We start from the raw sequence: 18,086 nt of genomic DNA, 5'->3' as shown, positions 1-18,086 counted from the left end.
CAAATAATAGGGGAAGGGAATTTTAAAGTCCAGAACCATCGGAATACAAACTTGGGTCTTTGTTCCAAACTGTAGTCTACTGTTGGAAGACAGTCGGACCATTCTCATTATTACTGGGAACCCAAAACAACCTCCATCCCTCCCTAGCCCCCAACACACACACATTCAGGCCGTCGGGTTCATTCCCACGGAGCAGTTCTTCCCTTTCCAGCTCAGCTTTGGGCCCAGGAACTGTTTTCACCTCTCAGCTCCTGGTCTCCTGATCTGAAAGGCCCGCACACCACATTTTCATCAACTCTTCTCTGCTATTTTCAGGACCTGTGTATTGGATTTGTTCTGGAGGCCAAGGTTTTAGAACTCTCAGGTGAGAAGAGGCAATTTGTAATCACGCCCATTTATTATTTCTTTATGCGCACGAAATCCCTTTTACTTCCAAAATAAAAGCAGATACAAACGCCTGAATAGTCTCTTTCCAAACCTCTGAGCTAAAGAGGGATACTTTTTGTTTTGTGATTCCCGCTCCCTTCTACGCACCAGTAAGGACCACTTAACACTCAAGGTCTCCTAATTATTTAGTAACCGTCCTATTTTGGAGGCTAGGGATATTTAAAGGAACGGTCTTTTATTTAAAATATTACTATTAATAATTCGTGTCTTCTCTGGGTACAAAAAAAGTGGAAAAGGCAATCAGGTACGTCCTGCCCGTTTGCAGACAATTACATTAGGGGAGAAAATTTCCTCCCGGATTAATTTTTCTTAATGAAAATCTCAGAGGCCCCGCAAACTGCCGGATATTTGGGACACCTTTGGCAGCGGTGGGGGTGGGGATAACGCGGAGGAATTTAGAGGGAAAGGAAAAATATTAGGGGGGGGAGGAGGCTGAGGCGGCCAGGACCGGCCACGTCGGAGTTCATTGTGTGCGCCACTTCCCTCTTCCGGCGCGGGCTGAGAAAGGGGCACCGGGTTGGTCTCCACGCGGCTTCTCAGCCTTGCTATCAGGGAGAGCCTGGCACGTGAAGATCCCTGTGCAGGATAGGGATGTGTCAGGGGTTGGGGGGGGGAGGTTACTGGAACTGTTGGGGAGGGTGAAGGCAAAAAAGGAGATGGAAGCGCCCGAGGCCGCCCGTCCTCGCCGCCAGGGAAGTGGGCTAATGAGAAACACACTCTTGCATAGTGTTCACACGTGAATTTAATTACCCCGTTTTGAGGAGTCACTGCTTTCTGTTTGGATTTGGGGTGGGTTTTTTTCCTTCCAATTAACGGAGAGGCCGAGGCCTTTTAATTTACCCCTGAAAGGCTCTAAAGGGTGAGAAACACCCTTCTCAGTTTGGCCAAGCTAAGGAATAGGATTAAAGTCAATGCCCCGTGCCCCTCCCCGTTTTAATTTCTGGCCCTGGACTTGAGCTGCGGCCGCCTCACGTTGGGCCTTGTAACTCCGCTGAGCCGCGAGCCGCGTGGGTAACCGAGGCGGGCGCGCGCAGGGCAGTGGTTAGGAAAGGACTCAGACTGGGCTCCGAGGCCAGCCGCTCCGGTACGGGCCTCCCAGCTACTGGAGCCGCCGGGTCTCTTAGGCCAAATTCTTCTTCCATCGGTGCTGCCTCGTGTTTTTGTTTGTGTTTGTTTGTTTTTTGAAGCTCGGATTCAGGGAGTGCGATGAGGCTTGTAGAGCTCAGCGTTAGGGCTTTCGAGGTCGGAGCACAGGGCTGGGGTGCTTGCTGCGTCCAAGACTGGGATTGTGATTCCCGCTGACGCTAAGCGGGGCGCGCTGGGCGCGCGTGTGCGCGGTCGGGGCCTGACGAGCAGCACGAGCAAGCCCCCAAACCCTCCGCTCACAGATGGCTGGCCGCTGCTTTCCTGGTCGCTTCTCGTGGGGCGCTCGCTGGAGGAGCAGCGGCGAATGTGGGAGCTCCCTGGGCACCCTGCGATCTGGTCGGGTAGATTCCAGAGGCTGAGTGCTGTGGGCGGCCTGTCTCTGCACAGCGCGCTCGGGCAGGGGCGGTGGCGGCTCAGTATGGGACTGCTACTGCGTTGAATTTGACTTCTCGCGGCCGGCCCGGGGCAAACTCTCATCTCTGGGGACTGCAGGGATTATTTACAGGGAGCTCGCCAACCAAACACAACAGTCTAATTTAACCTTTCCAAGTCCTCGTAAATTTTTACAGCTGGGAGCCACGGCGAGGTAAACGAATCTGTTGGTCGTTCCCAACTTCCCACCAGCCTGTGTGGCTTCTGAAACAATAACTCCTTATGAAATATCATAAATATAGATTTAAATACAGTAGAGCGAGAATGCGATTTGGCTGCTTTTTTATGGCTTCAATTATTGTCTAATTTTATGTGAGGGGCTCCGCTAGCCGCACTCGAACGCGGGACCCGCGCCTTGCTGATGGCGTGATTAATTGTGATATAAAATAGTCCGCTTAAGAAGTGTGTGTCTGGTGGTGGCGGTGGGAGGGGAGGGAGTCCGGAGGCAAGGCCAGATTTGATCTTTTAATCTTCGTTGGCCACAATTAAAACAAACCCGATCGTGGAGCGCCGCGATCCTTTTGCATAAAAACATATGGCTTTTGCTATAAAAATTATGACTGCAAAACACCGGGCCATTAATAGCGTGCGGAGTGATTTACGCGTTATTGTTCTGCCGGGCGGACACGTGACGCGCGCGGCCAATGGGGGCGCGGGCGCCGGCAACTTATTAGGTGACTGTACTTCCCCCCCTGGTGCCACCAAGTTGTTACATGAAATCTGCAGTTTCATAATTTCCGCGGGTCGGGCCGGCCGGCCGGGCGCAGAGCTCGGCGATGGCCACAACCGGGGCCCTGGGCAACTACTATGTGGACTCGTTCCTGCTGGGCGCCGACGCCGCGGACGAGCTGGGCGCCGGCCGCTACCCTCCGGGGACCCTGGCTCAGCCCCCGCGCCAGGCGGCGGCGCTGGCCGAGCACCCCGACTTCAGCCCGTGCAGCTTCCAGTCCAAGACAGCGGTGTTCGGCGCCTCGTGGAACCCGGTGCACGCGGCGGGCGCCAACGCGGTGCCCGCCGCGGTGTATCACCACCATCACCACCACCCCTATGTGCACTCACAGGCGCCCGTGGCGGCGGCGGCGCCGGACGGCAGGTACATGCGCTCCTGGCTGGAGCCCGCGCCCGGCGCGCTCTCCTTCGCGGGCTTGCCCTCCAGCCGGCCTTATGGCATTAAACCTGAACCGCTGTCGGCCAGAAGGGGTGACTGTCCCACGCTTGACACTCACACTTTGTCCCTGACTGACTATGCTTGTGGTTCTCCTCCAGTTGATAGAGAAAAACAGCCCAGCGAAGGCGCCTTCTCCGAAAACAATGCTGAGAATGAGAGCGGCGGAGACAAGCCCCCCATCGATCCCAGTAAGTGTCTCCTCCCTCCAGACCCACCGCCGCCTCCACGCCGGCCACCCGGATCTGCCGGCCTGCCAGCTTTCTTTTGAGCCTGCCTTCGCCTGCGCTGCAAGCCTCCTAAGCAGGGGCCGGGAGTCAGAAGTCGCTGTTTGGGACGCCTCAGATGGGGTCCCAAGTCCACAGAGCTGTGACAAGCGGGCCCGCCGGTCTCGGGGGGGAGGGGAGGCGGCCGCCACCAAGAGAGGGGGCGGGGCGGGAGCTACGGGCCGAGCCAAGACCAGCCACCCATCTCCCAGGCTGCCCAGGACCAGGACAGAGATACTTTGAGTCGTTCTTCGAAAGCAGCGCGGCAGAGTCTTTTGTGCGGCTGGATTATCTGGGAGCAGCGGCGTCAGCTGCAGCTAGGACGCTGGAGAAGACGGCCGATTCCCTCCACTTCTTGCCTTCAGCCAGTGGAGGCGTAAATCCTGCCTTAGATGAGGCTGCAGGCGACCAGGCCACGAGGGTCCCTATGCCAGATTATTCAAATACACTGGAGAAGTGATCAATGGCCTTGGGGTGCCTAGAGGCGCAGTGACGGCCTGCCCCGCTCCCACGGCCTTCCAGGGAGGTCAAATAAGGAGGGGGGGGGGGAGAATAGAAGGAAAGGGGAGGGGGAGGAAAGACAGAGTGAGTGAGAGAGAATAAAAAGGAAATTAACCTTACTACACAAATACAAGGCAGCAGGGCAAAAGATCTTTTTCCAAATTTCATCACTCGGAGTGTGGAGAGCGGGAAAGGAGAGGAAAGGACAGTAAGACAGAGGAGGGGAGAGGAGGGGAGAGGAGGGCAGAGGAGGGCAGAGGAGGGGAGAGGAGGGCCTCCGAGAGCAGCGGGGCTGCGCTTCTCCTGCGTGCAATTGTGAGTGACCGTCCCTGCGTCTGTCTGCCGGGGGTCCATTGTGTCCGAGCCTCTGCCGCCTTCCCTAACCAATTCAGCAGCGTCCTGCACTTTGGCCGAAGACCCTAGGAGGTTCCTTAGCCCCCAGAGGAGGAGGGGGGTGTACTTCTCCTTTTAAACCCCATTTCTCTCTCCCGCAGACAACCCTGCGGCCAACTGGCTTCATGCGCGCTCCACGCGGAAGAAGCGCTGCCCCTATACGAAACACCAAACGCTGGAACTGGAGAAAGAGTTTCTGTTCAACATGTACCTCACCAGGGACCGCAGGTACGAGGTGGCCCGACTGCTCAACCTCACCGAAAGGCAGGTCAAGATCTGGTTCCAGAACCGCAGGATGAAAATGAAGAAAATCAACAAGGACCGAGCAAAGGATGAGTGATGCCACTGGAGTTCGTTTAGAAAACAGAGCTAGAGAGAGAAAGGACTGCCCACCCCCTTCTCCCATCCCCTCGCACCCGAGCCTCCAGCACCCCTCACAGAGCGGCTCTACACTCCCGGCCTCATCTCTCCCTGGCACACCCTTCTCAGGCTGGCTCCTTGGCCTGCCACTTTGATGAAGGAGGTATTGTAAGCTTTCCATTTTCTATAGGAAAAAAAAAAAAAAAGAAGAAGAAGAAGAGGAAGAAAGAAAAAGAAGGGGCATTAGCGCGGATGGCTGCGTGTGCTAGCTTGTACATATTTTATAAAATCTACCTGTTCCTGACTTAAAACAAACAAACAAAAAAAAAAAACTACCTTTTTTTATAATGCACAACTGTTGACTGCAGGCTGTATAGTTTTTAGTCTGTGTAGTTAATTTAATTTTCTCTTTGTGAGGCAGAGCGATCTGCCCAGATACTTGAACACTGTGTTTTATTGTGGTAATTATGTTTTGTGACTCAAACTTCTGTGTTGGGTGAAGCACCCGTTGTGATTGTGAAAGCTAGAATTCAATTTGAACTCAGGTTGTTTATGAGGAGGAAAACAGTTGCATAGGGTATAGCTCTGTAGTGGAATATGTCTTCTGTATAACTAGGCTGTTAACCTTTGATTGTAAATTAGCTGTAAGGAATTCCCAGTGAAATACTTTTGTTTTGTTTTGTTTTAAAGAAAAGATTCTCTAGGATGCATAGATTCATGATTTTCTCCACTTCTGAAAATCAGGCATTTTAGTTTCTACATGCGCTATCAACCTGTCTTATCGATTGTATATATAAACCACATATTAAAGGAAAGAGCAATCAGACCAGCTTGAATATTGTTTTTGCACCAGACAAACCATGAGGATATTTGGAGCTATACGTATGTGCAGAAGGTTACTACCTATGGTTTACGTTTAATTTTAACCGGGGGAAAATGAATGCTTATTGTAATGGAGTTAATTTTATTGATAATAAATTATACACTATGAAACCGCCATTGGGCTACTGTAGATTTGTATTCTTGGTGAATCTGGGGTTTCCACTGGGCTGAGCACACACTGTATATTTTGCAATAGTTACCTCAAGGCCTACTGACCAAATTGTGTTGAGATGATATTTAACTTTTTGTTAAATAAAATATATTGATTCTTTTCTATCTATCTATATATTTTTTATGTTGCGGGTCAGTTCTTTGTACCTTCTCCTGGGACGGGGAACCTGGGTAGTCTCTGGGTAGGGGCTCGGCTCGGCTGAAAGAGGACAGAACCTCGATTTTGCTCTGTGGGCTTTGGGAAGCTGGAACCTACTGCAGCCAGCCGCGGGCGGGCCTGAGCGCTCCCCTCCAGGCCCGCTGCCTGGCCGCGCGAGCAGCGGAGGAAAGCTGGGGAACACCAGGCAGCGCGAGGCCAGGCTCCAGGCTTTGTGTCCATTTGTGGGGCGGTCGGGGGGCCTCTGAAGAGCTGGGCTGGGGTCTCGGGTATCACCGGCCAGTAACAATGACAGGTCCCTCTTTCATCCTGGGGCCCCAAGAAATTTCCCAAACCCAGATCTGAGGAGACTGCTGGGCCTTCCCTGGCAGTCGGGGTGGGCAGGTGGGGGGCAGTAGGACCAAGAGCCGAGTGGCTGCCTCCTAAGGAGTCTTCAAGGAGGGAAACAGGAGTCCGATCGCTCCAACTTGGCTCCGGGACAGACATTTGGGGCTCTCGGGGAACTGAAGGCCTGTGCCCCCGCATCCCCATATCTTGGCTGGCTGGCCCGGGGAATTCTGAGCCCTGGTCTGCGCGCCCCTCTCTGAGCACAAGTCCCGGCAGAGGCAGGGCCCAGGCAAAGAAGGAGCCCAAAGCATCATAAAAGAAAATGAGGGCTGTTACCGTTTATGGGGTGTAAAGGGCTGCGGGAGGGAACCGCCACTACCTCGGAGTCCCTAGAGCCTTGTAGATGGGGCTGGAAGGTTCAACCTCATCTCCCCCTTTTCTTTTCTCGCCCTTCCCCCGCCCCCATCCCCTGCCCCCTGCGACTTCTGCAACGGTATCTGTAGTTGGACACGTAAAAAGGGAACCAGGGCGCAGGGGGGATGGGACATCCCTTCGCACCCCTACCCCCACCCCGCCGCCAGGTTGAGACGCCCTCTGTTGTTGCAGACAGAAGGAACTTCAAAGAATGGGCAGTAAGGGTGTGCCATAAAGGCCGGGTCTGCGAACTGTCTGGAATTCGGCCCTTAATGAGTTTACAACTGTCCAGCCTCAATTAAGATTTTCCACCAAAGCCCTTTCATTTGTTTGCTCTGTCTGCTGCCGATAATGCGGCTGCGGAAACAGCTCTCTTTTATGGGCACTACTCTTTCCCCAGCGTAGATCCGGGCTCCACGCAGACCCCCCGGGGACCCGGCCCTCGCGGGCTTTCGCGAGTGAGGCGCCGGGTCTAATGCGGCTGCGGACGAAGTTCAGGCCGGTTGCTGGCGCTGCAGTGCCAACATTCGGCCAGAAGATGGCAGTATGGCTCCACGCAAGAGGCGCCCGCGCCGCCATCTCCCGCCGCCGCGACCCTGGAAGTTCCTAAGATGTCGACTTGACGCGAGCCTTACTGGAATGGGAGACAGATTTGAGTGAACAGCGGTGGTGTATGGTTCGTGCTGCTCACGCTGGGATGCAAGCTTCGCTAGGAAACAAGGAAGCAGGGCGGGGGCTCTCGTGACCTGCACCCTCCGGTTCCCCTCTACCCTATTCCGGGGGCCTAGCGCTGCGGAACGGCAGCCCCAGGCGCGGCGGTCACCGTGCCCAGCCCCGGATAAGCCTCGGGGCAGCATGAAGCTCGGAGAACCCGGTTAACCTGCGGACAGACACAAGGACTAAGGCCTACAGTCCTAGGACCTGGTGACCCCCATCCCCACCCCCGGAGAGTGTGCAGAGGGCTCACACCTTGGCCAAGGGTCCTTCCTTGTCCTGGGAGATCCCCAAAGGCTGTGCCCTGATACAGGGTCCGAAGAGCCAGCACCCGCAGGCGAGCCAGAACCCCGGGACTCGGCCACCTTGAATACGTGACGAAATCAGGTGGCTGAAAACCCGGCGTAGTAAAGACATTCCTGATGACTGTCTAGTGTGGGTCTGGTGGCTGAGTTGCTTGGGATGGGGGATCCTTGGGGGCAGACTAGGAAATGCTTTAGTTATTTTAAAATAAGTGTGATACTTAATATAACATTCTAGTTGAGGGATAAGAGGTCACGTCGTGAAAGTTGTCCTGCTTTCTCTCGCCGCTGAATTTCCTCGGCCGTGGCGGTCCCGAGGTATTCTGCCGTCCCCTGCTCAGGAAGCCAGGAGGAGGGAGGGGACCCCAACCCAGGCACAGCCTATCCTCGACCCTGGGCGGGGAACACGCCCCGGAGCCTTCCAGGAGGCTCCCTGAGTGCGGTGCGAGGATCAGCCCCAGGTGCAGAATGGTTTCAGAGGGAAAACGCAAAAGCGAACAGAACCCTTCGAAGCACCGCGGAGCCCCGTGAATACTCCACGCGAGGCATTTATTTGGGTTGTAATAGTCTCTGCCAAGCCCACAAAATGTTTACAACCTGCATCTCCATGCTGTACACGCTGTAAAACTGGGGACTGGATTTTGGCTGACATCTCTCTCGGATCGATCTCTCTCTCTCTCTCTCTCTCTCTCTCTCTCTCTCTCTCCTCCTTTTTTCTGTTTATATAAACACGTTGCTATTACAGACATACGCCTTCGTTATATTTCCTTACATAGTACACAACATTTCACAGCTTCTGATTGTCAGAAGGGCTTTATAGCTTCCTGAGAGCCGTCCGTAGCCACGTATCCAAGCGGCAGATAGAAAGCTCGGTTTATGTAACTACGAATAAATGGCAAAGGAGCAGATCGGTGGCTACTGCTTCTCTCCGCAGGTCGCGGAGGCCTCAGGTAGGTACAGGCCGGCCGGGATCTCAGAGGCTTCACGGGCCGCGAGGCGGGGCCTCGCTTGCCCTTGGCCTGCGGGCGGCCGGGAGGCGGTTCTCTCTGCGCGGCAGCCTGGGACCCGCTTCCCCGCACGCCGCCCAGACAACACCCTGAGCCAGCCCGAGCTCCTCTGAACTCGTTGTTGGTGGTTTGTCCCGGCACCCCGACCAAAGACTGCTCACGGATGGAGAACCGACGCGCAGGTCGTGCGAGGGGCACCGGCGGGCACGTTGAGAGAAGCCAGCCGCCAGCCGCCGGACTCCTGGCAGCCTCCCTCCGCTGCCCTGAGACCTGGGTTTACATTCCTAGCTGGATTTACATTTTGAGCACTAGTTGGTACCATGAAGCAGGGGGAACACATTATGCTTGGTAGGTAGGAAACCAGACCCAGGAAAGCAGTGAACGTTGTCTTTAAAGACAGCTGGGCAGATGAGAACCCCGCCTCAATGTGCCGGCTCCAGGCTAAGCGTCAACGAGTATTTCTGTAAATGATATCATATATAACCTAGTGCATTTGTGTCTTTTCAACCAAATAAGTAGGAAAGCAATGGCTTAAGAACACGCGATTAAAGAGGCCTTACTGAAAGCCTGACTTTGGCCTTCTCGTTTTAAAACCCTGCTACAGAAGGCAGGAGGAGAGAGAGAAACCCAGAAACGAAAGAGAGCTTTCGGCGCCCGGGGGACTCGCGTCCAGAGAGGCCGAGGCCTTGCGAGCCGTATCTGGATCCTCCTCGGCCCAGGTTGAGGGGCAGCGCGTCCTGCTTGGATCACTCCGACTTGCGGGAGACAAAACCCGGCAGTGACGGGCTGTGGCGCGGACTCTCAGCGTTTTTGGCCCGGACCGAGTTCCTTCCCGCGCTCCTCGAAATCGCTCCCTGAAAGCGGTCTGTCGGGTCGCCTCACTCAGGGCAGGTTCTACTTTAAACGCCATCGCCATCGGCCGCTCCAGCCACCCGAGTCCAGACAGACGGCGGCAGCGGCGGGCCGGGGTCTTCCTCTTTGCACCTTGCTTCGTGTCACTCGGGGAACAATTTATTGGTCTAACGCTGTCTCATTCCTCTTCTTTGATCTCCTAGCCCCCTTCTTGTTTGTTCCGTCTTCCTTTAACTTTCTTAGGTTACTATTTCCTGCCCGAAAGTGATAATATTTAGAATATTTGTTTTTTTCCCTTCTCTTTTCGCTTCCCTCCCCTGCCCCCGCATTCCTCAACCAAAACAGCTATCATCCTGATCCACCATAAAGGGCATCCCGGATATTGCGCCCCCCATGGCTGCTGTACCTCCAGGGGACACCACCCTGGCCCCACCTGCCCCGACAGCCCCCACCTCCCGGTCCACGCCCTGGGCCGTCCACTAGGCCAGAGCTGGGGCTCCGTTGCATCCGGGTTTAATCTCTCCCGCCGTTGCCTTTTGTGCTTTTAGGACCCCCCCCCCCAGAGGGTGCGGTGAACCGGGGCGGCCTGGACCTTCTGAAAGTGATGGGAAGTGCTTTGTACACGAGGAACCAAACTCTATAATTTAGAGGAGAATTTCCGGGGCAATTCCATTGTGAGGTCGGGTTTATGGTGTGCAATCGAGCTGAGCAGTAAAAGATATACTGACCTGGCTGCCAGGCTTCTAGTGGGGCCTGGGCAGTTTATGAGGCTTTAGGGGAAGGCTTCGTCCCATCACCCTCCAGGGAGCAGTGGGCCTCAGGGGCTTTGGGTGTTCCAACCCTGCGCAGGGGAAGGTAGGCTCTAAGAGTTGGGGGCCAGGATGGGAGGGAGGGAGACTATTATGCGCTCTACTCTCTGCGAGCTAGTGCTTGGAAAGGTGAAGCCACCAGAGCTGGGTGGCTTTTAGGGAGGGGGCCTCGAAAAGAAATGGAAATCCAGAGTGGGCTGCAGTCCCTAGGCACCGGCCCCCCCCAAAACTGTCTGTAAAGCATGTATTGCTCCCCAGCACTCAGGACCACGAGAAGCTGCAGAGGTCCAGGGATGGCAGGAGTGAAGGTTACAAGAAACCTCAGGACACCAGGGGTACCTGGCAAGGTGCAGGGCCTGAGGTTCCTCCCAGCTCGGGGAATGAGACTTGGTTCCCCTTCAGCTAGGGAGACTCAAAGGTTGCCAGGGGGACAAAAGAGTGTCCAGCCATTTCTCGGTCTGCCAGAGGCCAGTCAAGTGCTCAGGAGCGAAAGCATAGAATTTCAGGGGCCAGCGGTGTCCAGGAGGAGGGAAGGGAATCTCACGTTAATAAATCTGTTGGCAAATGAGGCTCATTAATAGATAAATATTTCACTGCTTCCTTTAGGGCGGATAAACAGTGCGCCACTGATTAAGGAAAGGAAGCCCGAAGACCTTGACTTTATTCGAACCACATGGTTCCAGTTTGCTGTGGCGTTCTCGCTGCAGCTGGAAGCGACGCTGCGTCGGCCCCATCTGGATGGGCGTCTAAGTGGGCCCATCTCCCACCGGACCCGGGCGGGAGGAAACGCGGGCAAAGAGTTGATCTACCCAGAGCAGGGACTTGCCCACTGGGCCACCGTGAGGCGCGCGATTGCAGGCAGCGCGGAGACCTTCCCTGGGCTGGGTCAGTGGGCAGAAGAGGGCAGGGAGGACCCGCAGGCTTTGGTCCAGGGTTCGGTAATAGGCAAGAACAGACTGTGCCGGCCAGCACCGCGCGGCCTCTGCAGGCCAGGCGTCCAGGTTGGCGGCGGGCTGAGCGCTTCCCCAGAACCTGGGGTCCTTCTCCCGCAGGACGCGCCTGGCCAGCCCGCCGCGGACAGATTCGTTGGACACATTTGAGCCTCTTCCCCTTCCATTCTAGGCTGCCGCGGGCCCCGCGGAGAGAGACCACCTGTGAGGGCTGCTGAGATTGGCGGAGGCGGTCATGTGGGTGGTCACGTGCTGCGGCGAGCTCCGTCCAAAAGAAAATGGGGTTTGGTGTAAATCTGGGGGTGTAATGTTATCATATATCACGCTACCTCGTAAAACCGACACTGAAAGCTGCCGGACAACAAATCACAGGTCAAAATTATGAGTTCTTCGTATTATGTGAACGCGCTTTTTAGCAAATATACGGCGGGGGCTTCTCTGTTCCAAAATGCCGAGCCGACTTCTTGCTCCTTTGCGCCCAACTCGCAGAGAAGCGGCTACGGGGCGGGCGCCGGCGCCTTCGCTTCGACCGTACCGGGCTTGTACAATGTCAACAGCCCCCTCTATCAAAGCCCCTTCGCGTCCGGCTACGGCCTGGGCGCCGACGCCTACGGCAACCTGCCCTGCGCCTCCTACGACCAAAACATCCCCGGGCTCTGCAGTGACCTCGCCAAAGGCGCCTGCGACAAGGTGGACGAAGGCGCGCTGCACGGTCCGGCTGAAGCTAATTTCCGCATCTACCCCTGGATGCGGTCTTCAGGTAGGCGCCGCCGCCAGACGGGCCGGGTGGGCGGGCGGGCTGGGAGCGGGGAGCGTGGGGCTTCGCAGCTAGGCGCGGGGAGCCAGGCGGCAAGCCGGCGGCCCCTTGACTCCTGGCGGCGCTGCCTTTCTGGTTTTAATTAGAGCCGAGGCGCCATAGCGTGGAGAGCCCATAGCATTGTATGTAAATGAGGCTCATAAAACTTTTTATGGCCCAATTAATGGGTTCAATCCTCGTAAATTTATTTAACTCCATTTGCCTTGGAATTTTTAACATTAAGTTTGTTTGTTCTCTATTCTCTCTCTCTCTCTCTCTCTCTCTCTCTCTTCCTCGCTCCCTTTCTTCTCTCTCCCTCCCTCCTCCTTTTCCTTTCAGCCTGGCTCTTCTTTCTCAAAAGCAGGGAGAGCCTAACCCTTCAGGGCCCGTCACAAGCCCCTGTGCCAGGGGCCATTTAAAGGCTGGGGTGGACAGCAGGAGCGGGAACAGGGGTCGGAGCGCTCTAAGAAGGTCCGCAGATGGGGCGCTGGCTGCTGGGGAGGGAAGGCGCCCCTGGGGTGCGGGCCGTCAGAGGGTCGAACACTTGCCTAGCCAGGCGGGGAAACGGCTCGGCTCGTCTTTGAATGGCAAAAGCGCAGCGTCTCCCACTTGCCCACACTCTATATTTACAATTTCCCTTTGTCAAGGGGAAGCAGGACATTGTGGAAACCTAGCCGGCTGGAAAGGGCGGTTGTAAAGTTGGTATTCTGCGCCTTCCCTCCTCACGGAGCTGCCTGCGCGTCTGGCACCGCAGTTGGGGGTCTTCCTCTACCATTCCCGCTCCTCCTCCAGATCAGTCCCGGGGCGCGGGGTGGAGGGGGATTCGAGCCGGGTCAGGGCCGGGAGGAAGGTGCGAGCTCTGGCACCGCGGTCTGGCTAACGCGCCATCCTGTCTATGTCCCTGTCGGCTTGTCTGTCCGCGTGTCTGTGTGTCCATATGTCTGCTTGCAGGGCCCGACAGGAAGCGGGGCCGCCAGACCTACACGCGCTACCAGACGCTGGAGCTGGAGAAGGAGTTCCACTTCAACCGCTACCTGACCCGGCGCCGCCGCATCGAGATCGCCCACGCGCTCTGCCTCACCGAGCGCCAGATCAAGATCTGGTTCCAGAACCGCCGCATGAAGTGGAAGAAAGAACATAAGGAGGAGGGTCCGGCCGCCACCGCAGTCCCCGAGGGCGCCGTGCCGGCCACCACAGCGACTGTCGCTGCCGCTGACAAGGCCGACGAGGAAGAAGACGATGAAGAAGACGACGACGATGACGAGGAATGAGGGGCCGAGCTGGGCCCTTGGCTGCACCAGACAGTCGGGAAAGCGTCTTTAGAGACTCATCGATTTTATTTACAAAAGTGGAAAAAAATAAAAAGAAAATGTAAAACAAACAAACAAACAAACAAACCCAGTACCCCACCTGTACCCCATCTACCCCTTTACCCACTCCAGCTCCCAACTTTCCTGGACTGAGCAGCCATTAGACTGAGCCCCCTTGGGGATCCCCTCTGCCTCTGAGGACCCCCAGAAGACACACCCCCTCAACCCAAGGCCGGCTGGCTCTGTGCTGGCATGGCTAAAATACTACCTAGCACAGGCCTCAGAGAGAGGCACCCCCAAACTACCTATGGGCCCAGCCCCAGCGGGCCTCCACTCCCAGGAAGCCCAGACCTGTCCCAACACTGGTATACCCAGCACCTCCCCCATAATGTCAAGGACCTGACTCTCTCAGTACTACCTACTTGTCCCAAACTACCTATTTTATGCTTGCTGGCTCGTCTGCTACCTAGTGCCAGCCCCTCCCAGGCCAGGCCCCTGCTGCTTGCAGCTGGCAGCCTTTGGAGTCCCTGAGGCTGCGCTGAGAAGGTGCTGAGGTCCGGGGACCAGGGCATTGGCTTCTATTTAAATTGAAAAATAATATATTTATTCCAAAGCATTCTAAGTGCTACAACCCAGAATCCCTCCTCCTCTGGCCTGGGTACCCCAAGTTCAGGCCCATTACCCCCTACTTCTGGAGGGGAGCATTCCCAGCTAGCTTCAGATCTCTCGAGTTAGCGTCTGCTTAGTAGGACTGCAGAGATGCTCTCAGCTCCCCTGCTCCCTCCCCGGACCCTGTGTCCTACTGCCCAGCCATGTTGAATATGTACACCCTGACTTTTCCTACAATAGCAAATATTGTATATTTGAACAAGATTTTTTTTTTTTGTCATTTATATAGTCTTGGAGCTCATTTGTAAGGCAATGTCTTGACTTGGGAAGGATGTGTTAATGGTGTGACTTTGTAGCATGGTGTGTTGTCTTGAGCTAACTCCATAGCTGGTGGGGACCGTCTATGTCCTCCTCAGTGCCCTTCATCTCCTGTGTTGTCCTGTGTCCCCCTCATCCTTCTCGGCTCTAGCCTGGGGTTCCAGGAACGTATGCTTCCCATCTTGCCCCTCCAACCATGTTTTATGTAACAGAAAAATAAAGATGCTTGGTGACAAAGAAACGTAGACTACTTTATCTTGGGGAACCTGGGGGAGAGGGTGAGCATGGCTGGAGAGCAAGCCCTGGCTCTGTGTGTGTGTGGGAAGACGCTGTAGGGAAGCAAATGTAGAAGGACACATAGGATCCAAGTGTTGGGTGTCCATGAATTGGTGTGTATGCATGTTGTGTCTCTTTTTATGTAGATTTTTAATGTGTGGATTTGTATAGGTTTGTGTACCTTTTTTTGTACGTGTATTTCGGTGTACATTTGTGTGCATTTTTTACATGAATCCATAATTGTATTTCTGTGTCCATAATTGAATGTATGTGTTTCTGTGTGCCAAAATTGTATATGTGCATTTCTGTGTGAATTTTGTGTGTGTGTGTGCACAAACATCTTCCAAATCCCTTGAAAACGGAATCTTTGATGGATACATTATATTCCATGAACCTTCCTAAAACCTTCCATGAAATCCAAAAACTGCTCTTTCCTCTAAGGCCGTGGGGTGGGTTTGCAAAGGGGTATCAACCTGAGACCGATCCCGAATTCTCCGTGAGCCCTGAACCTGGCGCCTGGCTAGGAGGTGAAAATCCGGGCCTCTGACGCAGCCCCTCCCCCTCCCCCCATTCAGGATAAGTGAGAGAGCCCCAGGGCCCAGCTCTGCAGCTGAGGGGCGGGAGAAGGGGCAGGGGCCCGCAGACCCGGGCTGCAAGCCTTGGCGGGGGCGTCTGGGTGCGGGGAAGGGGCTGGGAAAGGGGCAAAGGGAGGTGGGGACAGCGCGGAACAGCTTGAGCTCGGCAGGCGAGGACCTCGACTCCAGTCTCCTGCCAGGGCTGGGTTCACTTCTTCTTGCTCTTTTAATAAAACACAGCCCAACTGGGTCTGTAAAACCTGCGGCCCCAAGTCGGGGCGGCCTCCGTGGTAAGATGGCGCCGGTGTAAGAGCTGCCTCCTCTTAGAGATGGGGAAAGGGTCATAAATCCGTTGTTGTTTATGAAAATTTACAACTTTGCAATACAACTTTATGAGTTGTTCAGCCCTTCCATTGGCCGCTGTCGGTCATGTGGATGGGAACCGTGAACATGAACTTTTTTATAATTTCCCTTGCGAGAATAGAGCCGCATTCTTTTGCTCTGCACAGTCCTGCCTGCTTCGGAGCTCTGCCTTCCACCCTGGCTCGGCTGCGCTTTGTCCGGCGATGGCGAGCGAGACGAGGCCTCGGGCCGGCCCGGCCCAGCCGCTCCCGCTGGAGGTGGGGTGCGCCGAGTTCCCCGCGCCAAGGCGGCCGCTTTGCAACTCGCAACCTGGCTAATTTCCTGCGTCCTCTGGCACCAGGAGGGAGGACAATTCGTCTCCCCGGGCTGCCCAAGCGACAGCTGTCAGAGGAGCAGGAGCTTCTGGGAGCCGCCATCTGAAGGTGAGACATGGGGGTGGGGGGGGAGACAGGAGCAAAGGTGGTGAGATGGCAGTCGGCGGCGCGGCGGTGGGAGAGGGCACCCAGGCCGGCTTTGAAGAGGGGCATCCTCCCTGTCACCCCCACTCACCCGTTCACATTCGCTCCCATCACACACTACTCGTGCCCCCCCCCCGCGCGCACACACGCGCGCGCGCACAAACACACACACACACACACACACACACACACTCACACACTCACTCTCTCCTCCTCCTCTCCCTGGCTCACCGTGGCAGAGAATGCCCGCCTTCCTTCCCCGTGGCACTGCGCCCTGGCACGGGGCAGGGGCACTGAGGTCTCCCCGTCCTCCCAGCGACCTGCCCAAGCCCCAGAGGAAGTGCCCTTGCACCCTGCGTTCCCGCCAGCTTCTCGGGTTTGGATTTTTTTTTGCCCCATTCATGACCAGTTGGTTCGGCTGAATCCTCCAACAACTGGGGACAGTTCCCGACGTGGTAAGGTGGGAAGAGGTGAGGGCAAAGCGAATTAATCGACAGGCGTTTTATGGCATCAACACAGCACCTTCTATTCCGTGGGAATTTATTTCCGGAGAGAAAGGCAGAATTAAGGAGGCGGGGGTGGGGGGATAACCAAAAACTTACTAATTCAGCCAGAGTCCTCTGTTGATGGCCTGCTTCCCTCCACGAGGTTTTCCGATGAGAGAGGTGTCAGAAGCGCGGGGAGAGGGAAGGGGTGCGCGAGTGGAATTCTGTGTTGAAGGAGAGGATGGGGTTAATTGTCTGGGTGTTGCTTAGCGGGAAGTTTTGGTGCAGAGGATGGAGCGGTGTTATTGCCAGAGGCAGGGGCCGGGTAGCTAAGGTTGAAGGGAGGACTCAAACCGAGTCTGGGCGATAGGGGGACCCTCCCCTCGGCGCAGCTGGCTGGAGACCGCGCGCCCACCTTCTGCGAGCGGCGAGAGGACTGTGGAGCCGCTTGGGTGGAAGCGCGGAGGGGCCCGCGGGCGCTGTCTCCACAGCCCACAGTTTGGCCTGAGTGCCTCTAGGCCAGATTTGCCCGGGAGCTTCCTGGGACAGCGACCAGAAACCACCCTGAGCTTCTGGGCTCGAGTTCTTTTTGTGTTTTGGCTTTGGTTGTTGTTGTTTTCTCACCTTCAGATAATACTTTTGGTGTGCATTCGATAATTAAAAGGGGCTGTGGAGGTTTGGAACGCCCGCGAGCGCTGTGGGTGCGCTCCGAGGGGATAAAGCGGCGCATTTGCATCGCAGGGCGGCGGGCGGCCTGACTGCGGCTGCCGTGGGCAAATTATTTATTGCGACCGTGCCGGGCGCTCGCTGCTGCCACGCTGTGGCCGTCGCCGGGACGACGCCAGCCGCAGCTCCGCGTCCTGCAGCCTGGCGCGACTGCTGCGCGGGCCCCTCAGAGATTCCCAAGAAGGCCGAGGAGAGGGGGGCGAGGGAGGACCTGAGGGGCGGTCTCCCAGGGCCTGACTGGCTCGGAACCTCCCCCGCCTTGGCCACCTGACAGGAGCTGGACGCCCGACTAGACTCGGGTTCCCCCTCCCCACCAGCACCATGGAGACTGGTTGCACAGGCCGCCTGGCACATCATGGCTGCTTCTGTCCAAACTGCGCGTCCCAAGGCGCCCTGGGGGCGCACGCTGGTTCGGGGAACGCGCGGCTTTGGGATTTTGAAATCAAAGAGACCACTCGTAGTCCTGAGGCCTGCAGGCCTGGCTGGCCTTGAGGAAGATTGGCTATGGCAAGGAAGGCGGGCTTTGGCTCCAGGCGAGGGCTGGTGACAGGCAGAGGCCGCACCTGTGTGCTGTGGGCTCTGGCCTGGGCTAGAGATCCGGGCAGATGAGGTGGCCTTCAAGGTCCCCCCACACTGGCGGGCCGCCTTCCAGCCTGGCAGAAGTCGAGGAGCTCAGTGGGCAGCCCAGGGAAAGGGCAGATTGTGGGGCCCTGCTCGCCATCCAGTACCCCTTGAAGAGCTGCTGAAAGGTAAGTGGACTTTCTGCGTGGCTTTGACCAAGAAGAGAGAGCCCTGGTGGCCGTTCTCACCATCCCAGGAAAGGATCCGTCCAGGGTCTGGGGCTCCTATTCTTGCCTGAGTGCCTCTGTCTCTGT

The 18,086-nt window shown here is 56.2% G+C and overlaps 2 protein-coding genes and 1 long non-coding RNA gene across 3 annotated transcripts; 2 read left to right on the top strand and 1 right to left on the bottom strand.

The window, feature by feature from the left end:
* The first annotated feature begins 370 nt into the window (after positions 1 to 370).
* Positions 371 to 5,868, top strand: HOXA9 (homeobox A9). Its single transcript, XM_011361697.2, has 2 exons — positions 371 to 3,381; positions 4,452 to 5,868. Exons 1-2 carry the CDS (start codon positions 2,802 to 2,804, stop codon positions 4,688 to 4,690), a joined length of 819 nt encoding a protein of 272 aa, XP_011359999.1. The 5' UTR covers positions 371 to 2,801; the 3' UTR covers positions 4,691 to 5,868.
* Positions 5,869 to 8,191: 2,323 nt separating this feature from the next.
* On the bottom strand, positions 8,192 to 10,127 carry LOC111740866. The gene is made up of 2 exons (XR_002780789.1): positions 9,989 to 10,127; positions 8,192 to 9,790 (listed from the first exon to the last, which is right to left on the bottom strand). It is a non-coding gene; the product is annotated as an uncharacterized LOC111740866 (long non-coding RNA).
* A 167-nt stretch (positions 10,128 to 10,294) lies between these two features.
* On the top strand, positions 10,295 to 14,569 carry HOXA7 (homeobox A7). The gene is made up of 3 exons (XM_011361692.2): positions 10,295 to 10,391; positions 10,952 to 12,055; positions 13,043 to 14,569. Exons 2-3 carry the CDS (start codon positions 11,677 to 11,679, stop codon positions 13,360 to 13,362), a joined length of 699 nt encoding a protein of 232 aa, XP_011359994.1. The 5' UTR covers positions 10,295 to 10,391; positions 10,952 to 11,676; the 3' UTR covers positions 13,363 to 14,569.
* The last annotated feature ends 3,517 nt before the right edge of the window (positions 14,570 to 18,086 follow it).

This window comes from Pteropus vampyrus, unplaced genomic scaffold, assembly GCF_000151845.1.
Source record: "Pteropus vampyrus isolate Shadow unplaced genomic scaffold, Pvam_2.0 Scaffold69, whole genome shotgun sequence".
NCBI classification, from domain to species: Eukaryota; Metazoa; Chordata; class Mammalia; order Chiroptera; family Pteropodidae; genus Pteropus; species Pteropus vampyrus.
Note: the sequence above shows the minus strand (reverse complement) of the source record. Positions and strands in the feature narration are given on the sequence as shown.

Coding starts and splice junctions, on each gene's coding strand:
- HOXA9 (XM_011361697.2), top strand. CDS start 2,802: ATGGCCACAACCGGGGCCCTGGGCAACTACTATGTGGACTCGTTCCTG. Junction 3,382..4,451: donor CAAGCCCCCCATCGATCCCA/GTAAGTGTCTCC, acceptor TCTCTCCCGCAG/ACAACCCTGCGGCCAACTGG.
- HOXA7 (XM_011361692.2), top strand. CDS start 11,677: ATGAGTTCTTCGTATTATGTGAACGCGCTTTTTAGCAAATATACGGCG. Junction 12,056..13,042: donor CCCCTGGATGCGGTCTTCAG/GTAGGCGCCGCC, acceptor GTCTGCTTGCAG/GGCCCGACAGGAAGCGGGGC.